We start from the raw sequence: 25769 nt of genomic DNA, 5'->3' as shown, positions 1-25769 counted from the left end.
CTGAGGGACATAGCATTGGCTCTTGTCTCACCTCTTCTGTACAGCAGTCGATTAAGGTTTTGGGGGGTCCTTCCCCACCCCTTCTGCCTGAGGCCCCACCACCATTTTGCCTCTTCCGTCTGCGGCTCTTCCCATAGCCCCACCCCTTTCTGATCCTTCCCTGGGGTGCCCCTGGAGGGTCCTCCCCATTCTGCCCCCCCCACCGCAGCCCCACAACCCCTTTTGCTCCTTTCTGCCCCCCCCTCCACTCCAGCCCTAGGATCAGAGAAGCTCTGTCCCCGTGCCATGGCCTGGGGCCACAGCAGGGCGTGAGAGCTCCTCCAGTCCCAGGGCCGCAGCCGGGGTCTGGGTGCTGGGGTTTCCCCCCCACCACCACCTGCTTTTCTGTGGGGAGCAGGGTCAGGCCCTTGGGCTTTCCCTGCTGCCCTGTGGCTTCTGCTGCAGAGTGGGTATGGTGGGTACTTGTGGGGAAGGGGGCGGCCTTCCCCCATCCTGTGGCTGCTGCTGCAGAGCAGGGTCAGGGCATGGGGACTTTCCCTGCCCCGGCAGCCGGGGCTCTGGGCTTCCGCTGCCCAGCCGTGGATTTTTTCTGGGGCCCCTGGACACAGGCCCCATTGCTAATCCACCACTGTTTCTGTAAGCTTTATTTGTCATAATTGTCTTTGGTCTGATTCCACCACCCTTGCTCATGTCAAGTAATACTTTGTTAAATCAATAGTCCCATTGAAAGAAATGGCCCTGCTTTGTATATTGAAGTACTGCTCAGTAGGCTAAATTACAGAACCTTAGTCATATTGAGTAGTACCTTAACTTGTCAAATAGTCCTATAAAACCGCCTCCAAGAAGTGCCCTTTGTAGAGTGCTGTGCTATTTATTGATTAAATATGATCTATAAATGCTCGGTGTTAGGTAAATAAGACCTTGTTTCATGGCTATGACAGTTTCCGAAATAACTCAGTCTGTGTTGGGAATGTTATAATGCCAGTGTTTGACTTCAGATGTTGCTTGCGTGCTGATGGGTACCCACTTTACCACACGCAAATCAAATCAAATCCAGACAATGGTAACTAAACTAAAAATCCCATCCTAAGCCATATTATGTTCTTGGTTTCTGTGCTATCCCTGAAACCAAATGTTCATAAGACAGGTACAATTTAAAGGAAAACATAATAAATTCGATATGTTTGATGAGCATGCATATTAAAGCTCTGTTTGTTCAACAGCGTTTTCTGTAGAAGGTGTGTTGTTGTTGGTAATGGAGGAGTACTTCGAAATAAGACACTAGGGGAGAAAATTGACTCCTACGATGTGGTAATAAGGTAAGTTGTATCTCTTCTTATAGAACAAAGTTTTCATGAGCTGCTTTGGAGTTCAGCTGTTATAGGTTAACCTGTTTAACAATAAAATTCCATTCTATCCTGGATATGCCTGACTACTTCAAGCAATTTGTAAAACAATAAATTGTGTGATACTATATTCTATATAATTAACAGATAACACTGAGTGATGGTTAAGGTTGCACCAAGACCCATCTCACTCACCCATACCTTTGAAAACAGGGAAATAACAGATAAAAGGAAAAGTCTCTAACATTCCTTGCCACCTTCATTTTGCTGTTTACAGCTCTCTCCAAAGGGCATTCATTTACATCCCCACTGCATATAGAAAAGTAATATGTACCCCAACTTTATTCAACAAGCTGTCCACAGCGGCACTTAGGTCAGTGTAACTTATGTCACTCGTGTGTGTGTGTGGCTTATTCACACCCCTGAGCAACATAAGTTATACTCACATAAGTGGTAGTGTAGACATAGTCTCACATTCAATTTGTGACCCCCAGATCCTTTTCAGTAGTACTGCCACCTACCCAGTGATTCCCCAATCTCCTACGTGCTTGCAACCCCTCCCAGCTTGGTGTCTTCTACAGATTTTATATGCATATTCTCCACTCCAGTGTCTGTGATGCTGGCTACATCATAGAACCATAGGGTTAGAAGAGATCGCAAGGGTCATCCAGTCTAACCCACTCCCAAAATGCAGGATTTATTGTGTCTAAACCATCCAAGACAAGTCATAATTTAGTTTATGTACTAATATTTCCCATTCTTCCTGTTTATTCCCCATACTCCTTGTATTTCTCTATTGACATCTAGGATTTTGAGCAGATTCCCCCACGTATTTCCCTCTTGTTGCTCCTATGACACTATTGCAATTTTCGATGTCTCTGCCCCTCCCAACATTTACCTTCTGGTAAGGTTGCCCTTTTTTCCTCATGGGGTTTTGTCACCTGCCCCCTTTGAACCTACTGTAAAGCCCTTCTCACTAGGGTGGTGAGTCAGTGCACAAAGATGCTCTTCCCCTTCCTGAAGTCCTGTGGTGAGGAGGTAAGCCCTATGTTGGATACACTGAATCTACCTAACGCCTCTGTCATGAGAAGATAACTCCTGAACTGTCTTAATAGCGTCTGACTTCATTAACGTGCCAGCCAGCACTACTCCTGTGTCTGCATTCTACTTTAGGTCATTTAGTAACAATATTGGCTTTGATTAGTAACATTGTATAATTTGTTACATCTAATATCCTGGGACCAACACAGCTGCAACAATACTGCAAACAATGTTCGAGCTGTAACTTTTAAACCTTTATATAACTCTTTATACAAAATATGTTGCCACTTTTAAACAAACTCTATTTCAGTCTTCTCCTAGAAAAGAATTTTGCATTCTTCGTTTCATAGCTCAGAGTGCTATGATGGTTTTAAAAAGGGATCCCAAGAAAATGTCAGGCGCCAGAAAAATTTTAATCAAATTTTAACCCTAGCATAACTTTACCTGTTGTGGTACCACCACCAAACTTCTTCTTATGGTACTGATATACTGTTTCAAAGGTATATTGTGGTGTAAATTCAAACAGTGCTTTACAAATACAAGACATGCTCATTCGCCATCAAGAGCGTACAATCTAATGGCATTAGTTTGCAGACAGTGCCTTCTACAGCCAATAGTCGATCTCTTTAGAGTAAATAGGACCAGTCATGGTAGTAAGCATTATGCTGCATAGCAAATGTTTGCAAGGCCAGGCAGGCCCTGAGAGAGATGAGAAAAAAATACATGAAAATTCAGGGAAAGGAAAATTATTGCGAAGAAGGAAAGATAGCAGAATTCTTGGAAGAAGTAGCTTTTAAGGAGGGTTTTGGAGAAGGGGGCAGAGGACTTGATGGACATGAAGTGGTAGTGTTGTAGGCATTGCAAACAAGATAATAGACCAGGGGTTCTCAAACAGGGGGGTTGGACTCCTCAGAGGGTCGTGAGGTTATTACGGGGGGGGGGGGGGGTCGCGAGCTGCCAGCGTCCACCCCAAACTCTGCTTTGCCTCCAGCATTTATAATGGTATTAAATATATTTAAGTGTTTTTAATTTATAAGGGGGGGGGGGGTCACACTCAGAGACTTGCTATGTGAAAGGGGTCACCAGTACAAAAGTTTGAGAACCCCTGTAATAGATGATGCAAAGCTTAGTGCAGAAAGAGCTGAAAGGAGCAGTGAGGGAAGAGGATTGGGAAGAATAAAGAGAGAGCTGGTGTGCTAAATAAAGTAGCACAACAATGAATCTAACTTTCCCCTTAAGTAAATCCTGTTTTTTAAAGGTTTCAGAGTAGCAGCCGTGTTAGTCTGTATTCGCATAAAGAAAAGGAGTACTTGTGGCACCTCAGAGACTAACAAATTTATTTGAGCATAAGCTTTCGTGAGCTATAGCTCACTTCATTGGATGCATAAAGTGGAAAATGCAATGAGGATGTTTTATACACACAGACCATGAAAAAATGTGTTTATCACTTCAAAAGGTTTTCTCTCTCCCCACCCCACTCTCCTGCTGGTAATAGCTTATCTAAAGTGATCACTCTCCTTACAATGTATATGATAATCAAGGTGGGCCTGAGGAGGGAGTCTACATAGCCAGACAATCCTTCTGTCAGGGTGCCAATGCCTGAGATGATGGGGCTCCCAGGATTTCCAGGTTTATGGATCTTGGGTAGTAGATAAAATATCCCAGGTTGAGGTTCCAGGGGTGTGTCTGTGCGGATTTGATCTTGTGCTTTTTCAGGGAGTTTCTTGAGCAAATGGCATAGTTTCTTTTGGTAACCCTCAGTGGGATTAGAGGGTAATGGCTTGTAGAAAGTGGTGTTGGAGAGCTGCCGAGCAGCCTCTTGTTCATATTCCAACCTATTCATGATGACAACAGCACCTCCTTTGTCAGCCTTTTTGATTATGATGTCAGAGTTGTTTCTGAGGCTGTGGATGGCAGAATTATGGCAGAATTATGTCAGCAGGATTGTCTGGCTATGTAGACTCCCTCCTCAGGCCCTACGCTACCAGCACTCCCAGCTATCTTCGAGACACCACTGACTTCCTAAGGAAACTACAATCCAAATCGGTGATCTTCCTGAAAACACCATCGTGGCCACTATGGATGTAGAAGCCCTCTACACCAACATTCCACACAAAGATGGACTACAAGCCGTCAGGAACACTATCCCCGATAATGTCACGGCAAACTGGGTGGCTGAACTTTGTGACTTTGTCCTCACCCATCACTATTTCACGTTTGGGGACAATGTATACCTTCAAATCAGCAGCACTGCTATGGGTACTCGCATGGCCCCACAGTATGCCAACATTTTTATGGCTGATTTAGAACAACGCTTCCTCAGATCTCGTCCCCAATGCCCCTACTCTACTTGCGCTATATTGATGACATCTTCATCATCTGGACCCATGGAAAAGAAGCCCTTGAGGAATTCCACCATGATTTCAACAATTTCCATCCCACCATCAACCTCAGCCTGGACCATTCCACACAAGAGATCCACTTCCTGGACACTGCAGTGCTAATAAGCGATGGTCACACAAACACCACCCTATACCGGAAACCTACTGACCGCTATTCCTACCTACATGCCTCCAGCTTTCACCCAGACCACACCACACAGTCCATTGTCTACAGCCAAGCTCTACGATACAACTGCATTTGCTCCAACCCCTCAGACAGAGACAAACAAGATCTCTATCAAGCATTCTTACAACTACAATATCCACCTGCTGAAGTGAAGAAACAGATTGACAGAGCCAGAAGAGTACCCAGAAGTCACCTACTACAGGGCAGGCATAATAAAGAAAATAACAGAAAGCCACTAGCCATTACCTTCAGCCCCCAACTAAAACCCCTCCAAGGCATTATCAAGGATCTACAACCTATCCTGAAGGACGACCCATCACTCTCACAAATCTTGGGAGACAGGCCAGTCCTTGCTTACAGACAGCCCCCCAACCTGAAGCAAATACTCACCAGCAACCACACACCACACAACAGAACCACTAACCCAGGAACCTGTCCTTGCAACAAAGCCCATAGCCAGCTGTGCTCACATATCTATTCAGGGGACACCATCACAGGGCCTAATAACATCAGCCACACTATCAGAGGCTTGTTCACCTGCACATCTACCAATGTGATATATGCTATCATGTGCCAGCAGTGCCCCTCTGCCATGTACATTGGCCAAACCGGACAGTCTCTACGTAAAAGAATAAATGGACACAAATCAGATATCAAGAATTATAACATTCAGAAACCAGTCGGAGAACACTTCAATCTCTCTAGTCATGCAATTACAGACATGAAAATTGCGATATTACAACAGAAAAACTTCAAAACCAGACTCCAGTGAGAGACTGCTGAATTGGAATTCATTTGCAAATTGGATACAATTAACTTAGGTTACCTTGCATAATGACTTAGCCACTCCCAGTCTCTATTCAAGCCTATTTCCTCTTGTTTTTTCCTACCCCCCGCATTCCTCAGACGTTCTTGTTAAACCCTGGATTTGTGCTGGAAATGGCCCACCTTGATTATCATACACATTGTAAGGAGAGTGATCACTTTAGATAAGCTATTACCAGCAGGAGAGTGGGGTGGGGAGAGAGAAAACCTTTTGAAGTGATAAACACCCATTTTTTCATGGTCTGTGTGTATAAAACATCCTCACTGCATTTTCCACTTTATGCATCCGATGAAGTGAGCTGTAGCTCACGAAAGCTTATGCTCAAATAAATTGGTTAGTCTCTAAGGTGCCACAAGTCCTCCTTTTCTTTCTGTTTTTTAAAGTTATGTGACAAGGGTACCTAGCTGACCTATGGTGTCTTTTTAAGTCCATGAAGACTCTTTAAAATCAACATGTATATACGGTAATCATTAACATTACATCAGAAATGAACTCACTTATTACCATGGACCTGTCCCACAAATACTGGAACCAGCTGTAACAAATAGAATTTTCCATAGTTTCTTTCTTCTTTTAAGTATTATTCATTTCCAAGCCCCTGCCCTGAGGAGTCTGCAGCCTAACTCAGACAAATGTGATACACAGTGTCATGTTTTAGACAAAGTGATAGAGATCGTCGTCTTGAGATTTTGTGAAAGCAGTGGATTTTAAGGAGGACTGGGAGAGTTCTTAGCATGCAAGGATTGGCAGATGGTTCCAAAGAGTACAGGACAGCCACAAAGTAAAGGATGTGCGATGGTGATTTGTACTAATACTTCCACCACTTGTCAGCTTGTTTAACTCTTCAGGGCAGAACAGAGTCCCCAATATCTTGGCTTCCCCCTTTTCTTTAATTCAGTGTCTCTGAGAGCAGCAGTCACTCAGCATTTACAAATATTAATTAAAAAAAAACCCCAGAAACTATATAAATGCACCACATAGGTTAAATTAAAACTAGGTAAATGATGGACACGGTCTGAACCCTAATTCTGTCGAGATATAGAAGAGAATTAATTCTCTTCATTTATCCAACACTTGGGGGGTTGTATTGTCTTCTCTGGAACCTGGATCTTCCAGCAGTTAATCAATAGCTATCCGTGCCAGGGCTTTCCTGGGGTGTTTTCACCACATTTGAGGATCTACCTAAGTATAGGATACTGTCTCCAGTTCCCCCTCTTTCTGAGCTGTTTCTCCAGCACAAATCCACCTTCAGCTGACTCTCCAGCACGTACGACTGGCCAGCAACTTTTCTAGAACGTCCCTATCCATAAGTGTACATAGATTTACCCTGGGGAATTGCCAGGGTGACTCTCCTGTTGTCTGCTCTAGGACAGTTTAGCTTTGTAGTGACCAGTTCTACCACATTTGTTACTCTCCCATCTTGGCTGTCAATTTACTAAACAAAAGAAACAAGAAAACAAAGGGCCTGGCTTCCTCCATCATGACTTAGGAGAAAATTGCTACTGAATTAAACTGAACTAGATAATCTGAAGTTTTAAGGCAGTATTCGTTTATGGGCCAAGTCAGAGGGAATCTTGCTGGAGTGGGGCTGCATGGTTGGCAATATTGTCATTTATTCTGAACCTCCTTGACCACATTTCCTAACAAGTTTGAAGACCCTGGGCTAAATTGTCAATGCAGGATCTACCTGCACATCTCCCAATTAACATTATTAATAAAAGTCACACTGCTAAATCCTTGTGCTATTTGCCCTGCAGAGCCCATCAAAATGGATTTATGGTGATCCTCTCTGTATATATTTTTTTCTCCCTTTGCCTACAGAATGAATAATGGTCCCGTCATAGGGTACGAAGAGGATGTTGGAAGGAGGACAACTTTCCGACTTTTTTATCCAGAGTCTATTTTTTCAGATCCAATTAACTATGATCCTAACACTACTGTAATTCTTCTTGTCTTCAAACCACATGACTTAAAGTGGCTCTGGAACATACTGAGTGGTCATAAAATAGTAAGTTTATTTATTTATTATATTTAGTTAGTTTTGGTTCAAATTGTCTTGGCTTTGATTATCTGGGCTGAGTGTATGCATCAACCTCTTTGTAGTACTCTTGGAAGTAAAGTGCTGTAATAAACTGAAGTAATTATCAGAACAGCTCATGCTATGTTCCTACAATTTAGCTGAAGACAAGAAAAACTTTGGAAAATAGTCTTGGTCAAAGCCTCAGCTGATGTCAATCAGTATAATTGAACTGAATGGAACTACAGCAGTTCACACCAGCTGAGGATATTACCCTCTGTTTTGAAACCATTCTACCTGTGTCATATAGTTTTTGGATTCTTTCCCCCGTCCCAACCCCCCCACACCAGGCCCCAATTCCTTCCTCCACAGTTTTATATTGCTAGGAATATATGCATGGAAACAGGATTTTATTTTTTTAAGTATTCATCCCCACTTGCTCTCTGTTCCACACCTAAATGAGAATTATTTTGATCCACACTGGATCATGGAATGGGAGCTCAACTGATTTACATGGCAGATGGAGAAGGAGAATTTTTTTATAGGACGTGGTATTGTTTTAACACGTAAGGGACATTAGGCTTGTTTCTGCTCTTCCTTACTCTGGAATCACTGGGTTATTGGGGAAGGTGGACTAGATGATCGGAATGGCCTCTTTTAGCCTTAAAATTTATTAAACTTCAGTTGAATTACTCCTGATTTTTATACCAATTCAAGTGAGATCAAAATCAGTTACTCCATTTTCAAAGTGAGTGATAAGCACAGTACCTGCCAACATTCTCAAAGCAAACATCAGTAGATTCTGAATTTGCATAAATGTATGTAACTTGCATCATTTTGAATAAATCTGCATAGTCTATAGGGAAAACCCTGTAAGGTAGAATTGGCAACCCTGTAAGCAGCAGAAGGAACTAAAATCAAAATGAATTCCCTGTCCGTGCAAACGAGCAAGCAAAGTACAGAAAATATGACTGATCAACCAAATTGTCTCAAAATCGTATAGGCCAAATTCTGTCTTCAGATACATAGGTGAAAGTGCTGTTGACTTCAGGGGGAGATGTCCCCATATATCTGAAGGTATTATTGGGCCCAGTGTTTTTCTAACTGTTCTATACTGTGCCAGAAATACTACTGGTGGGTATTTTATATACAAGAAACTCCATTATTTTTCTTATACTTAGTGACATTTTGAGAAATGTAAAAAATCAAAGACTCTATCATGATTTTTATTTATTTATTTATTTTAAATCATGTCTGTGGCTTCTCCTCTCTGCCCACTCCAAATGCATGACGTGTGAGTTAGACTTAGAGATGCTACAGAAAAGCAAAATCAACTAAGCCTAAAAGTAAAACAGTATATTTGACTATTACAGAATACTAATAGTTTCTGGAAGAAACCCGCCTTGAAAATGATATATAAAGCTAACCAAATCAGGGTACTCGACCCTGTCATTATCAGAAAAACAGCACATGAATGGCTTCAGTTCCCAACAAAGTTTCCCAGAAAAGAAGTAGGTATATTTTTGTTTGTTTCCAAGTAGATTATATAAAATTATCACCATAATCTGTTTGTTGTAATTCAGTATGTTGAAAAACCTCTTTCAGGTTTACGCTATATTATTGTTTTTTGGGGTTCTTTAAAATAATTTCATTGACATTTTCATTAGACAAAACCACACCATGGCCTTGTTTAGTCATTGACTATGAAGCACATCTGTATGTCTTAAAGTGTGCAGTATTTCCCATGCTTGTTTTGTAGTTTTAACATGAGTTAACTGGTTGAGATGAGCCCTACAGCTTTAGCTAACACACATCAAAAATAGACCTTTTATCCTAGTGTGGATATGGCTTCTGTGTCTACATAGATTCATGTAGCATATACATACAGAGGAAAAGAATACATAATAGCATGTGTGGGGAGAGGGGCTATAAAGACTTCATCATAATGGATTTGGGCTGGCTAAATTAGCCACTGGAATGAGATGGGCAATATTCAGTCCTGGAAAAATAGTGGTTTTAAGGTGTAATGGCTCATAACTAGAATGGAAAGCTTTATATCACTGGCTTCTATCCTTGCCTTCCAATAGGACATAGCCCTCACTTCAGCCCTGGAAAGTTCATAGACATTGCATCCCAACCATACAGCATTACCATGCATGGAAAAACTATATAGGTAAATTTTGCAGAAGTTAGTAAAATGTATCAGTTTTATTTTTCCTCCCCCATCCTCAGTGAGATTCACGATACTAAGCTTTTAGTGTTGGAGGAATATGAAAAATGGTGCCAATGTGGTTTTTATTTTAAACTGCCTGAAATATTCCTAAAATATTTTTGTTTATAAAACATTCAGCATAAACAGAATACCTAATGGTGGGGTTTGTTATAAAGATTTTAGTGGCACTTGCTTAGGTTGAGGTGTATATCAATTGAGCAATAGGGGCATCCTCAGTTAAACCTTTCCACCATCTGCCCCAGAGAGTCTTTCAGCATTTAATACACTGAAGCGTGTGACATCTTACCCGTTCCTTCAGAGATTAAAAAAAAGCATTGCCAAATAGGTAACACTGCTGTGGTGTTGAGTAAAGAACCACAAGAGAGGGAGAGGATACTTTTCTCAGTGGTGCCGTTAAGACTGGGCACTGGCATAGAAGTCCAAGGAGTCACAAAACCAGGAAAAAGAAAGACGTTTAGCCAGGGACGCCGGTACAGAACCCAGATTCATGGTTTTGTTATTCAAACATTGTTTTTAATGATGAAATATATTTGTAATTTATAACAAGACCCTCTGCATTTGGGGGCTATCATTCCTTAGTGGGCTCCTGCATAGTTCTGTCCTCTTCCAACAGCCTCTTTGCATTCTAGTGGAAGCAGTGCCATCAAGTGGTAGCTTTGCAAATTGAGGCAGAGCATTGCGATTGACGTAACCTCTTATTTTTATATTAAAATAATTTTAATTGATAGTTTCTTTCTAAAGAATGTTCTAACAGAACTGTAGGTTTCGACCTGTAAACCTTCTTTGTATAGGCAAGATTGATCTTAGACTGCACAGGCCTTTGTGATGTTAAGTAAATAAGCTTCATCTGCCATACCCTGAGGCCACAGACTAGTTGTTACACAAAGTGCTGTATCATAAAAGAGCAGCTGACGCCCCATGGAAATCTTTCCAAAGTATCCTCTGTAGAATAAATACCACATTTGTCTAATTTGACCTTCCTAATAGTTCTTGCTAAGCATATTTGATTTCCATGAAAGCAAATGTATCTGTTCCTGCTGCTTTTTTTTCTCTTACATTAAATCACAACTTGCATCTGCTAGCTCAGATGGGTTCTTTGGAAAGGACTGGAATGTCACAAAGGTGTTTATGGCTTCAAATGGGAGATAAAGCAACCGGAGCAGAGGAGAATCTAATGACCCTCTCAAGCCCCATAGACAGAGTGACCAGATGTCCCGATTTTATAGGGACAGTCCTGATATTTGGGGCTTTGTCTTATATAGGCACCCATTACCCCACACCCCTTGTCACGATTTTTCACACTGGCTATCTGGACTTCCTACCCACAGAAAGCCCAGTGGCTTTGTGAACTCTATGTTAGGAAATATTGTCCCCCTTAAAGGTGGCCTCAGCCCCTTCCGGGAGTGGCATGGGGTCAGGATAGGCAGGAAGCCTGTCTTAGTGGCAACTACACTGCACCGCTGATCAGGAGTTGCCAGAAGTAAGTGCTGCCTGGTGGGAGGCTGCACCCCAAACCTCTTCCTGCACCCCAGCCCTGAGCCCCCTCCCAGAGCCAGTACCCTGTACCCCCTCCGGCACCCCAGCACTCTGCTCCATCCCGGAGCCCCCTCCTGCACTCAAACACCTTCTCAGAGCCTGCACCCCACACCCTCTCCTGTACCCCAACCCCCTGCCCCCGGCTCAGCCCAGAGCCCCCTCCCACACTGCAAACCCCCAGCCCAGAGCCCGCACCCCCTCCCGAACCGTAATCCCCTACCGCAGCCCGGTGAAAGTGAGTGAGGGTTGGGGAGAGCGAGTGACGGGGCGGGGAAGGGGGGATGGAGTGACAGGGCGGGGCTTTGGGGAAGGGGTGGGGTAGATCCTGGGCTGCCCTTAAATTCAAAAAATGATCTTGGGCGTAAAAAGGTTGGAGAGCCCTACAAGAGGTCATCAGATAGATCCAGTAGTAACAATGAATTGAATATTCACATAGTCTTCCTCTGCTCTGGTAATACATTTTAATTGGCTCTTCAGAATTAAAAACTGGACACTGCTCATAGTTATCTTTAATGTACAAAGTGATGTTTTGACTTCTATGGTGTGGATATATGTTGCTGGGTCTAGTTCTAGAGACCTAAACAATTTCATCACTCTTGACAATTTTTCTTCCAGAAGAAAAAATTTTTTTTCTTTCTGAAATTACCAGCTCTGAAAAAGCTCAGAGCTACTTTTAGCAACGTTGCTAACTTTTTAGCACTGCAGAGTCATTAGTGCATTTTATGTTGTTGTTAAAACCCCCACTCTTGGATTTGTCTCCTTATATCAAGCTGACAATTATATTTGTTTGTTTGTGCTTTTAGAAACCCAAACATCCTACAACAGGGCTAATTGCCATCACGATGGCATTTCACATATGCAGTGAAGTTCACCTGGCAGGCTTTAAGTACAACTTCACTGACCGAAACAGTTCTTTGCATTATTATGGCAATGAGACCATGTCTGAGATGATTGAGGTAATGTACTATTTTCTTTTATGGGAAATGCTTAGAGAAAAATAGTCTTGTGCTAATAAGCTGGGAGACACAATGGTCTGAAAGAATGAGCATGGTTGAGGAGTCGGAAAGTCTTGAGTTCTATTCCTGGCTCTAGTACTGATTGGCTTTTTGGCATTAGTCAAGTCACTTTACCCTGCCTCAGTTTCCCCTTCTGTAAAATGGGTGGAGCTGGTCAGAAGTTTTCCAGTGGAATGTTTTTCTGTTGGAAAATGCCAGTTAGTCAAAACTGACACATTCTGCAGAAACATGTCTGTTTCATAGAATCATAGAGCTGGGAGGGACCTTGAGAAGTCACCTCATCCATCTCCCCCACACTGAGCCAGGACCAAGTAAACCTACCTAGACCATTCTGGGTAGGTGTTTCTCTAACCTGTTCTTAAAAACCTCCAGTGGTGGGGATTCCACAACCTCCCTTGGTAACCTATTCCAGAGCTTAATGACCCTTATGGTTAGAACATTCTTCCAAAAGTCTAATCTAAATCTCTCTTGCTGCAGATTAAGCCCATTACTTCTCCATGTCCCTGGAAAGTAGATAAGAACAACTGATCTCCATCCTCTTTATAACAGCCCCTAACACATTTGAAGACTGTTATTAGGTCCCCCTCAGTCGTCTTTTCCCAAGGCTAAACATGCCCAGGTTTTTTAACCTTTCTTCATAGGTCGGGTTTTCTAAACTTTGTATCATTTTTCTTGCTCTCCTCTAGACTCATTCCAATTTGTCCACATCTTTCTTAAAGTATAGCACCCTGAATCGGACACAAGTATTTCAGTGGAGATCTCACTAGTGCAGAATAGAGTGGGACAGTTACTTCAGGTCTTCCATATAATGCTCCTGTTAATATACCCCTGAACAATATTTGCCATTTTCACAACTGCATCACATTGTTGGCTCATATCAGGGGTGCAACCAGAATGACTCCTGGCTCACATCAACTTGTGATCCACTATAACCCCCAGATCCTTTTCAGCAGTACTATCACCTAGCCAGTTATTCCCCATTTTATAGTTGTGCATTTGATTTTGTTTTCCTAAGTTTAGTACTGTGCCCTTGTCTTTATGAAATTTCATCTTGTTGATTTCCGACCAATTCCCCAATTTGTCAAGGTTGTTTTGAATTCTAATCCTGTTCTCTAAAGTGCTTGCAACCCCTCCCAGCTTGGTATCAGCTACTCATTTTATAACCACACTCTCCACTCCACTATCCAACTCATTAATGAAAATATTGAATGGACCTCGGACCGACCCCTGTGAGACCCCACTACATAAACCCTCCCAGTTTGACAGCAAACCATTGATAACTATTCTTTGAGTATGGTCTTTCAACCAGTTGTGCATCCACCTTATGGTAGATGTCATCTAGATCACATTTCCCTAGTTTACTTATGGAAATGTCAAGTGGGACTGTGTCAAAGCCTTACCAAAATCAAGATATATCACATCACAAGAACAGCCATATTGGGTCAGACCAAAGGTCCATCTAGCCCAGTATCCTGTCTTCTGACAGTGGCCAATGCCAGGTGCTTCAGAAGGAGTCTACTGTTTGCCCCCTATGCAGTAGTCCAGGGACAGTGTCAAAGCAGAAAATTAGGTTTCCACAAATCTTCCAATGGAAGAGAGGCAGATTTCAAAACTTTCCTGCCAGGCAGGTTTCTGTCAGAAGGAACCGAGGAGCAGACCCACACAATTTTTGCTTGATGGGAAGAGAGAGCAGAGCTGGCCTTGAGATGCTGGGTTTTTTTCTGCTCCTTCCTGCCCTCTTGTGGAAATTATTTGGGCTGGCAACTACTTTCCTCTACACTCTGCCCTGTCTGAAATTTTTTGTTGGCTCCTGAGGAGTCAGGGGGAGCTCTGCTTGACAGGGCAGCGTTGGCTGCTGCTGTAGAAGAGGCAGCAGAGGAAAGACAGATGGCCAATCAGTTGAGGATTTCCCTAGGTGGGGTTTTTCCACAGACACACAGAAGGGTCAGAAAACCACTAGTCTGTCCCCACAGTATTTGGGAGGTTTGTGTAGGGCCTGATCCAAAACACATTGAAGTCAGTGAAAAGACTTCCATTTACTTCAATAGGCTTTGGATTGGGGCTGAGGAAGAGGAGATAGATTGGAATTTGGAGGGAGGGGCTGTTTTTGATGTATTGTCTAGAGACTGACTGATAGGACCCAGACCTGCCAAAAATTCGTCTGTGCACTATTCATGAAATCAGGTGGAGCTTTAAAAATAAATTCTTTTCCAATTCTGTATGAAGAAAGAAGTTTTCTAAATATGTATATTTATCTATTTCATATAAGCATGATGTGGAATCCTGGAAGTTAGTCATGGAAGAGGCCTCTGAGGTCACGTCCAGTCCATCTCTCTGCCACTGATAGATTATTCCCTGCAGTATAGTTTCTAATATGAGTCTAGTCTGGTTTTGACTTCCACCACTTCTCTTGGGAGGCTATTCCTCAGCCTTTGGATATATGCACACTGCACGCTTCTTTCAGTGGCTGTATAGTACATACCCAGGTAGCACCCCCAGCAAGGGTATAAATAGCAGTGTAGCCAGTGAGGGACAGTTTAGGTAGGTATAGTATGGACACACCTGAGTACATGCCCTACATAGCTCTCTACTCGCTCAAGCTGTGTCTCCCTAGCTGCACTGTTATTTTTTAGCAATGTAGTGTCCCGTTGCTCGGGCCTTTTACTGCCAGAGGTAAAGACTCTGTCAGTGGGGAAGGGCTCTGGCAGGGGGTGGACTTTCCTGCTGCCACCCCCTGCCAGAGCCTTTCACTGACAAATCGCTATGTGCTACAGTGTGGATGCAGCCTGCTTTTCACTGCTGCATGTAGCTGTATGTACACTATATGTTGTCACCAATGGTGTGCAGAGTAGGCGTAGCCTATAAGTGTATGAGTCCCTTCCCACAAACGTTTCTGGCTATAGCATTATGTAAGTAATCCATTTGATTCATGGAAAAGAGCGTACCTTTGTTGTTTGCAGTAACAATTTGATTTTGTCTTGTTTCCCCACACCCCGCCCCCCCTTCAGAATGGATACCACAACATCATTGCTGAGCAAACGTTTTTGAAGTCGCTTATAGATAAGAACTTTGTGATCAGCTTGACATGAGACTGAATAGACAATGGCAGAATGATCACTATTTTCAACAAGATAGATTTTATTTTTTGTACTGTATTTTTATTTTTTAAATGCCATATCTATTACTGAAATATTTAAAAGAAGCACGGATGCCTCATAAAGGTGGCGGTAGTGGAGTGCCACTGTCTAAGACTGATGATGAGTCGCTATCTCCTGGACACAAGTAGAGTGAACTGATGTCTGTGACTCTATTTAATTATGAAAAAATACAACCTTCAGCTAAAAAATATCAGGGATATATAAAAATATGATGCACACCATTTATTTAACAATAAGAAAAAAAAATTCAGCAACTGATGTCTTTTCCGTATCTTCCTTTCCTGTTGCCCAGAGACTTGGAAGGCTATGAAATAATTGATAAAGGGATACAAAGTCTTTCACCCCTCTCTTCTGGTTTGAAAACGATTTAGGATAAGTGTATCTGCAAATCATTACTATCTGAAGGATGTCTAGTAGCTGTATAGTATATAAAGTGCATTTTTAGTCTCAGTCCACCTCCCAGAGGGCAGATGTCCACATCATAGAAAATCACCTTCATAATTCACACAAACTGGTGTTTTCTTGTTGTCTATCTCAACAAAGAGGCCCCAGACTGAACTGCCCATGGACTTCTGGATATAGCACGTGTACACCTGGGTTGGAGACCCACTGGTATAACAGTGTGGGGAAGTCTGGATTGATTCTGCTCATGCTGTATCTAATATATGGATACATTTGTTCTCAGTGCTGTCAGTCTGATTTATTTCACAAGCACCTGAATTCATTTTTAAGAGGTAAGCACAATCTCCTTTAAACTGTGGAATTATAGAAGAGTTTTAAATATCTGAGTTGTTTTGACACTACTGTGCAGTATTGACCATTTTCAGATGGATTCACAACCAGAACACCCCAATGAATATGAACTAGAATCTTGAGTTTGTAAATTAAAATTTCTTTCAAACAAAATGTCTTTGATGAATAGATTTCCCTCCCCTCCCCAAACACACACACTCCAGAAGCCTTTGCACTTCTTATTCTCCCAAAGATGAAGATATATTTTCCAAAACAGCACAATTCCCCTCACCATAACAGGTAACTGTGAAGGGTTTCAAGAGCACCAAGAGATCATCACATGCACCAATCATCTTCTATATTTCTTGACAGTATGAGCAAAACAGCATCTGAGACACACATTGACCAATTCAGAGAATTACAATTTTGTTTTTATCTGGCAATTCCTTTGTCCTCCTTTCCTTTTATTTTTTCCTGTTCTCTTGAGTTTTAGGCTCTGTGTGTGTGTAACAGTTTCAAAAGTGCCTAAATGATTTAGGCAACTAAATCCTATTTTCAAACGTGATTTACGTACTTTGGAGCCTAAATCCTAACTCCTAAGTGCCTTAGTCATTCTGAAAATGGGGCCTAGACTTCTAAGTCACTTAGGGTCTTTTGAATTTTTTTACTCAGGATCTTCAACTATAAAATGTTTGGTGGGATAGTCATATATTGTGAACCAGTTTTCTCACAGAAGTCCATAGTAGCTCTAAGTGAAATCTGCTTGAGAATGTCACCAGGAGCTATGAAGGCCTAAGTTGCAAAGTAAAATTCCATTCTAATCATCCTATAAGGTACATTAGTCAGGGGAGGTACGTTTTAAAGCTCTGTGGTCAATTGATCGATCTTCTAGGAATCAGAAAATCACAAAGAAGTATGTTTCAAAGGAATTTTGAAAGTGGATAAAATAATCTAATATTCCACAGCAGTATATATTAATTTGAACAGAGATTAATCTAAAAAACTAGGAGTGCAGGATTGCCTTCTTCAGAAACGAGGGCATGAAGCAAAAGACTGAATCTTGCTATAGAGTATTGACCACTATTTTCTTGCGTCATAAATGTAAAAGTAAGCAAGTACCTGGTTTAGATTAGAGTGAAGTGGTCAAAGATTTTCTATTACACATTTTCTATTTCTGTCTGTCAGAATTGTTACAAGTATTTTAAAAAATTTATATGGGTCTCACCCTCTCTCTCTCTCTCTCTCTCTCTCTCTCTTTTTTTTAGCTGCTTGGTTCTAATGAGTGCTATAATTTTTTTTATCCCCGATGGTCTCAGATTAAGCTTGTTGGATTAGTCAGGCCTAAACTCTAGTGAGGCCACATCATACTACATTTTGTAAGGACATGATGATTTTGAGTAATTCCAAATGTCTTTAGAAGGTGATATTGAGGCTCTTGCTCTGTTAATCATGTTTACACTATTTTTCTCACCTCCACACTGCCATCATTTTTAGGCCCTTGCTTGAAAATTTATACGCAAATTGATCCATTGTTTTTCACAAGACCTTGAAGCTGGCTAGCATTCATTTCAATTCATTTAAAAGGCTTGTTTGTGTGGAAAGAAAACCATGAGGAGGTGCATCAGAAGAATTACAGTCATTATTTTTATGTGTTTAGTGCTGTTGAGAGAGGTTTTTATGTAATTACTACATGTGCAGCTTTCAAAAAGCACTCCGCATCAGTGCTGGCCTAACTCTGTACCCCTTGAAGACATTGGTAAAACTCCCACTTCCGTGGAAGCAGAGTTATGCCAAAAGTGAAAATTCTACCTTATAAAACTAGGAACACGGCAGCCTCATGCTGGTCCAACTACATGAGGTCTCTTAAGTATCTGTATAGAACCCATTACATTCTGGCAGTATATAGGTAGTAAAGACTTGTACCAAAGTGTCCAACTGTATCAAAGTGTCAGCGTTTAGTATGATAGTATCACAGGATCGCTTTCTAAAATTAGCTATATAATTTTCCCTCTCCTTTTGAGCATCCCCTGGTATTTATCTTTGTCATTTCTCTTTCCTTTCCTTTCCACCTTCTTCCTCATTGAAGAAGGGATACAGCAACACATAGCTTTGGAGAAGTGATTGTTCCTCATCTATACTTGTTCTCCAAATTGGTGTCGTCCATAAATCTACTCTCATCCACCTACATCTTTTCTTAAGTTCCTGTCATACGGTTTTTTGTTTGTTTGGAGACATAGAAATAAGTCATGGGTAGGTTTCAGCCAAAAGAGCTGACAATTGGGGTTTGTGACAGTCTAGTTAGTCACCTAAACTATACACACATCACCAAATGGTGACAACTGGGAAGGGGGAGATGGTTGTGAGGGAATGCAAAGAGAACAAAGTTAAGCTTTCAGAGCACTCCAATACATGCTTTGAATGCTACATATATAGAGCAGAGGGTACTGTCTTCAGAAAGCATAATTTATGGGTAAGTAATTTTATCTTTGATACTAAGCAGTGAAATAATTATTACAAAGATTTTTTTGGTAGCATAATGCAGGCTTTATAGAATTCTGTATACATTGGACCTGTTTCTCCGCTGCCATGTACCCTGTGTAGTTATTTACACCTGGGGAATGTGGACACCACATGGTTTCAAATCAGAATAGTAGCATTTTGCACCCATGTTGCACAGGTGTAAATAACTACACAAGGTGCTAGGTAGTGGAGAATCAGAATCATGGTGTCTGTTTTAAATATAACACATTTTTCAGGTCATCCTGTGCCACTGTTATTCCAACTTGCCTTGAGATTTTTCCTTTTAAAAATAAGTTGAGCAATTGGAGGAGGAACTTTTTCTAAGACTCGCTTTCTACAATGGGCCACTCTATTAAAAGCTGCTTTTTAATTTGATATCTGCAACAGTACAAGTTGAATTCCAGGATACTGCAAGCTGTAGTTCCATGTAGCGTGCCAGTATAACTGTGCCGAATACTAATGAATTTATTTCGGTTTTCCTTCTGTCAGCTGCAATAGACCATTTGCTTTAAGGCCCCAGTCAAAACACCACTGAAGTGAAGGAGAGTCTTCAGTGGCCTTTGGGGAAGATTCTTAAAGCAATGGACTGAGCTTGCTGTGTTGTGAAAGTTATCTTAATTTCTTCAACTGTAACAATTAAGGGCAATTCTGAGATGTAACTAAAAGACAGGTTACAGATTAATGCACGAAGGATGAATCTGTGAGTGTTTAATGCACATCTGTAGATTACATTTCAAATGAAAATGTATTATTCCTATTTTGGAATGACAAGAAGGGTGTTTAATAATTAGTATGTGACGTGTATTGTTATGTACACAAATAATATACGTATCTTTTTTCCAAACACCCTTACAGGGCACTTTTACATATTTTCTTAACCTAAAATATGGGAACAGGGGTGTTGTTTGTGTGGCTGTGTTGTTTTTGTATGTGTTTTAATAATTTTAAGAGTATGTGAAAATCAATGTTTTGTTTTTCTGGTTTCCATAAATATTTGATTTCATTTGCTGTTTGGCTTGATTTTTGTGTGTCTTTTACACAAACTGTATTTTGACAGTCATTGGCTGTTAACAGGTATTTTAAGTGGAGTTTTGAATATTGTGAGTCAGATTATTTTCCATATAATAAATCTGTTTTAAGGACACTGCCCTCTTCAGGCACATTTTAGCAAATCACAGTGCTAGACCTCATTACAGCACTATATAAATGATGTATGGTGGCTCTATCATTGCCGTTCAGTTGACACATTTAATTTGATAAAGGAGATGTCAAGTTTCTATGGTGGTGGGTAGAGAAATGGGGAGGGAAAGTGCCATCCATGTAACTTTAACATGAGCTGTAGCATAGTGCACAAATGATACACTCTATCAGAACGGTGGCTTTTGCTTTCTCAAAATTGAGGGGCAGGACAAAATCACTCTTTTTTGGGAAGATTGACACTTTGCAAATTAGGTTTCAAACTACTCTTTGCTGAGCAAAAGCAAAATCTTGTCACGGTTGGTGATGGTAAATTTCATCAAAGAAGAAAATTCTCTTAGAGGCAACATTTTCATGGGTTTTTAATCTTGTTCATCACGAGTCGTGTCTGGAAGCTCAATAGGAAGAGCTTGAGGAAACAGGAAGCTCACGAGAGACTTCGGAGGAAAAGCAGAGAAATACTAAAGAACATATTGTTTGCCTCAGTGCTATTTGTTTTTTCTCACTTTTTCCCCCCATGAACTTGAGTTTGGAAAAGAAAAAGCCCTTTCTTCGGTGTGTGGTTTTAGGGATTCTGAGTGTGGCCCAGTGTTCAAAAAGAAGAAGAAAAAAATCCACCATGAATGAATATGCAGGCACATTCACTTTAGTTTTGACATTTTGTGCTAGATTGTGACATTACATTTTGCCATGAGTAAGGGGCTGCCCTGCCCCAAGAGCACCTCAGGGAATGGACTGTGAGAATTAAAAATTTGTTCTCTGGTCTCTGTCTGAGCAATCAAGGCACCAGGAATTTGCTACTGGTCTATTTCAGTATCAGATTGTTTCCCACACTACGCTAGTTTGGTGAATAAACGTCTCTGTTCTACAATGGCAGATCTGGGAACAGAATTCAGATCTCCTGACTCTGGATCTGATGGCCCATCCTCAGCAGCATGCTGTACAGCCCACGGTATATTTATGCCTATTGGTAGGTTCAAGGCTTAAAAGGAGACTGTCACTAATTGCCCACCCAGAATGATGAGGATCATACTTAAGCATGTGTCTCTTGAGGCACATCCCCTCTTCCTATGCTCCACCCTTTTTTCAACCTGTGTTTTCAAGCAAGGTACATAGTTCTCCACACCAACCAGTACTCTACTTAAACTCTCTCTCCCACACACTCACTCTCTCTCTCTCTCTCTGAGCCTCCACAACACCCACGAGACATGGCTGTGCATCAAGCAAGGCCATGCAGGATTAAGGCCTATGTAGAAATGCCAGTGGTGTTTCCTCAGGGTGATATTTGCATTTGAGCACATTCAGGATTCTAGAGGCACCATCTGTTGGTAAATGCTCTGCGATTACATTGGTTTCTTTGTAATACGGATTAATAGCAAGCTTGGCAAAATAAAATAAAATGTCCTTTGTAGATCATCATTCATGCTGGTTTGTTTTTCTGCTCTGAAATGTGAATTTGGTGCTTCAAACTTTCTAGTTGCTCTGTTAATAAAAGGAAACTTTTATTTTTTAGATATTTAATAAGATATTTTTTTCAAATCAGTACAAAAAATTTAAATACAAAAATTATTTGCTATTGACATATCTCATACATATCCTGGAAACTCACCAAAGTCACCAGTGTCTGGTAAACTGTCCATTGCCACCAACATTCCATAAAATATCTGAGATCACGCACCGCACTAGAGTCATTGCAGCGCTGTGTTGGTAATACACTGCATTAAACTCTGTATTTAAATAATGGTAATGCCAGTTAAATCTTTTTTTTTTTTTTTCTGCATGGAAGTTCCTAGTTCATTTTGAATTAAATAGGGTTGCATTAGTCAAGACATAGATGTGTTCAGTCTACTTTTAAACTAATGGAATAGTGTGATGTGCAACACTGAAAAGGGAAACACAGAAAAGTACAGTATAAAGATATTTTTAAATTAATCTCAGTAATTAATTTTTTGCTGTGAGATTAGCACCATTGTTGAACAGACAGTACCTTGTAAAAATGTTGCTTCCCCCACATACACGCACATTTGATGCCTATGTATGCTCATATACAAACTTAGGCAATCAGTAACATAAATAAAAAGAACTGGAAATCAGTTATTACATTAAAAGAAATTGTTCTCAAATGAATCATAAGAGTTTAAGGCCAGTAGGGACCATTAGATTATCTAGTCTGACCTGTATATGAGAGGCCACCGACACCTCTCAGCACCCACGCACAATGGAAATGAGAGAAAAGTAAAAGAGTTTGCTTGATCCTTATTACTAATGAAAATTATTGGGCAACCTCAAACTAGTTTGTTTATTATTTAGCAAACAGAGCAAGTGCCGCTTTTGCTGTACATTCATTAATAAGCTAATTTTGGCTGAATCTCAGAACAAGCGCATTCTCTTAAAAGCCAAACAGAATGCAGTTTCTTAGGAAAGGTCTGGGAAAATGCGTGTATTTATACTACACTGATGTTCGTTGGCCAAAATGCTACATTATTTTAATAATTTGGCATAACATCCCTAAAGTCATTAGACTAAAACCATATCTCAAGTCTACCATGTCTACCTTCTGCTTTGTAAATATATATGGAGGTTTCTTGAATGCTGTGGTATTAAGGGTTGATCTATTGCCCACTGAAGTCAGTGGCAATTTTCCTTTTGATTCCAATGGCTATTTGGATAAAGCAGTGAATTAAAATTCTCTTGTGCGAATATTCTTTTCCATCTTAAGTATGTTATTAGAAGAAACTGTCCTGTGATACTGTATGTGGGGAAAATAAGGATTTCAGCTAAGAGAATCTTTGCTTATGGTGCAGGTTTAGATAAACCCTGCTTTAAAAAAAAAAGCATTACTCAAACTTATACATATATCAGATCATTTCATACTGACACATTCTGTTTAAGTTATCTTTTCATCTCACACTTTAGATCAATGTTCAGTTAAATAGGCAACAGGAGTGAGTGATGTATGCAAGATTTGACCCTTAATATTGTATTATTGTGAATGAAATGAAGTAAGTATGGTATCACAGAAATATATAATGTACAGCTAATATGTCCCCATTGGATACAGAACAACTGTTATGAACCGGATACACATCATAAAATATGTTCACCACACCATTTTTATAACAAGCTGTGCATAATGTGAAACTTTGTTGTACAAGAGGGATCTAAAACTGTCAGTAAATGCATCTTTCAATGGTATAAAAGTTTGAAGCAGAGGAAAAGAGTTGTAATTTTGTCTGGGGTTTTTGTTTTGTTTTGTTTTTACATAGGATACAATAAATATCCTGAGAAAGACGAGTGAACATATTGCCCTGCATAGAGTCCTGCTGCCTGTTCAGATGGCATCTGAATATAAACTTTGTCTCCAGGCATCAGTTGAATGACGGTGCTTCCAGAAGCTTGATCCAGGAAGCCTTTTTTATATTCATCATATGTGTACATCAGTGGCTCATTGTTCTTGTACAAAGCTACCCAGACGCTGGCCCCTTTACAGTGAATGTGGTAGGCAAAGTAGTAAATCCCAGGGATCTCACAGGTGAAGATACCAGTCTGTGGGTTATAGTTCTGCCTGCCATTGTAGAGAAGCTTGTCAAATTTCACAGGCACCCCGACCCGTGGGAAGGGTGTGGTGAGTTCTGCCGTGAATGCAGGCATTTCGTAGACAGTGCCACCATTCTTGCCTTTCTTGCCCATATAGCCAGGTGGGGTCTTCACTCCATCAATGCCAGGCCCCAGCTCTGGCAAATATTGTCCAAAGGCCGGTGGGGTGGGTGGGATTATTATTGGAGGACCAGGTGGACCTGGAGGCCCTGGAGGACCCTGAAGACCCGGCTGGCCTGGTGGACCAAGTGCCCCAGGTTTTCCTGGTGGTCCTTGCAGCCCTGAAACACCAGGTTTCCCTACTCCTGGAAAGCCTGGTGGACCGGGTACACCTGGTTCTCCTTTAGGTCCTGGAAGTCCAGGTGGTCCTATTGGGCCGCTGGGTCCTGCGATACCTGGGATTCCAGATGGACCTTGATGGCCTTGATCACCGGGGATTCCACGTTCCCCTTTAGGTCCTAATTGCCCAGGAACACCAGGCAGGCCTGGCAAACCTTTGTGACCAGCTTCTCCCTTTGGCCCTATTGGACCAGGTAGTCCTCTAAGACCCGGGGGTCCTACTTCCCCAGGAAAACCTGGCTTTCCTGGGAAACCTTGTAGGCCAGGTTCACCTTTTGGACCAATAGGACCTTGAGGCCCTACAGGTCCACCTTCTCCTTTTGGTCCAGGGAAACCAACAGCACCGGATGGCCCCATTATTCCTGGTAATCCTGGTTGACCAGGCTCCCCGGGGGGCCCACCCATGCCAGGGGGACCCATGTGCCCTTTCTCACCTTTAGGCCCCAGTGCTCCAGGGAAACCACCGATGCCACGATCACCTTTAGGCCCAGGAAATCCTGGTTTCCCAATCCCTGGTAGGCCTGGGGGTCCTGGTAAACCTGGCAAGCCTTGTTCCCCTTTTCCACCTGGGAATCCAGGCTGGCCTGGGATTCCATCTTGGCCTGGTTTTCCAACACCTGGAAGGCCAGGTGGACCTTGAATCCCAGGTGCCCCAAGAAGACCTTGTGGCCCTCGTTCACCTGGAAGTCCTGGTTTACCTATAGGTCCCTGTGGTCCTGGAAACCCAATCATTCCTGGTTTGCCTATCCCTGGGAGTCCAACTGGACCTGGAGGGCCAGGTAACCCAGGTGGACCTTTTAACCCTGGTAAACCTGGAATCCCAATGCCTTTTTCTCCTTTAGGGCCTTGAAGCCCTGGGAGTCCTGGTGGTCCTTTCATTCCTGGTTCACCCTTTACTCCTGGTTGTCCTGGTAATCCTTGACCACCTGGTTTTCCTATTCCAGGCAGTCCAGGAGGCCCTGGTGGTCCCTGTGGACCTGGTATTCCCATAGGCCCAATCTCTCCCTTTGGTCCCATCTCACCTCTTGACCCAGGGAGCCCCATTGCTCCTGGTTTTCCAGGCATTCCAGGCATACCTGGTTTGCCTATTCCTGGATATCCTTGTGGACCTGGTTTTCCTTTGGCTCCTGGCACTCCATGACCTGGTAATCCTGGGGCACCTGGTGGCCCTCTTGGTCCAGGCTCACCTGGGGGACCTTGCTCACCTCTCAAACTGGCTAACGGCATTTCTGTTTTTAAGAAAAGAAAGAGAGAGAACAACCATAATTTTACCTTTATTGGAAATCATGTATGCAGTTTAAATAGCTCGGTCTCATTTAGGTATTGCTTGGATTTGTGGTAGATACACTAGGTACTACCACCTCATGGCCCCAGTAGTTGATTACAATTAAACATGGCACTTTTATTGTTCTGAATGATTTCATGCACCCCAAATTTCACTTTTTTCATAGTTTAAGTGAAATAGTTATTTTCCCCTCAAAATCTTTCCTTAATTTTTATGTAAAAGCTATCCACACCATAGGTCAATTTGCCACATATATGGGCCAACTTTCAAGTCTGTGATGAAATGCAAAAAACCTTGAATTTTGAGTTGTTCTTTATTTTGTTATAAATATATCACCCCTCTAGTTGATGACTTACGA

The 25769-nt window shown here is 41.7% G+C and overlaps 2 protein-coding genes across 4 annotated transcripts in view; one reads left to right on the top strand and one right to left on the bottom strand.

Annotated features, from left to right (window-relative positions):
* The window catches only part of ST3GAL6 (ST3 beta-galactoside alpha-2,3-sialyltransferase 6), a 96670-nt gene extending 76674 nt beyond the window's left edge, over positions 1-19996 (top strand). For 2 of the 3 annotated variants that reach the window (XM_048817141.2, XM_048817150.2), the window contains exons 7-11: positions 1224-1319; positions 7603-7789; positions 9172-9309; positions 12371-12523; positions 15592-19996. In XM_048817141.2, coding sequence (XP_048673098.2) covers positions 1224-1319; positions 7603-7789; positions 9172-9309; positions 12371-12523; positions 15592-15672 — 655 coding nt within the window. In that variant the 3' untranslated portion in view covers positions 15673-19996. Of the gene's footprint in view, positions 1-1223; positions 1320-7602; positions 7790-9171; positions 9310-9885; positions 9972-12370; positions 12524-15591 lie in introns of those variants that run through there. The other variant, XR_012664657.1, reaches the window with a different exon arrangement.
* A 1694-nt stretch (positions 19997-21690) lies between these two features.
* The window catches only part of COL8A1 (collagen type VIII alpha 1 chain), a 118422-nt gene continuing 114343 nt past the window's right edge, over positions 21691-25769 (bottom strand). Inside the window, exon 4 of the mRNA XM_048817019.2 lies at positions 21691-25355. Within this exon, the coding sequence (XP_048672976.1) occupies positions 23449-25355 (1907 nt within the window). The 3' untranslated portion in view covers positions 21691-23448. The remainder of the gene's footprint in view (positions 25356-25769) is intronic.

This window comes from Caretta caretta, chromosome 1, assembly GCF_965140235.1.
Source record: "Caretta caretta isolate rCarCar2 chromosome 1, rCarCar1.hap1, whole genome shotgun sequence".
Classification (NCBI taxonomy): Eukaryota; Metazoa; Chordata; order Testudines; family Cheloniidae; genus Caretta; species Caretta caretta.
This window is presented reverse-complemented; position numbering and strand designations above follow the sequence as displayed.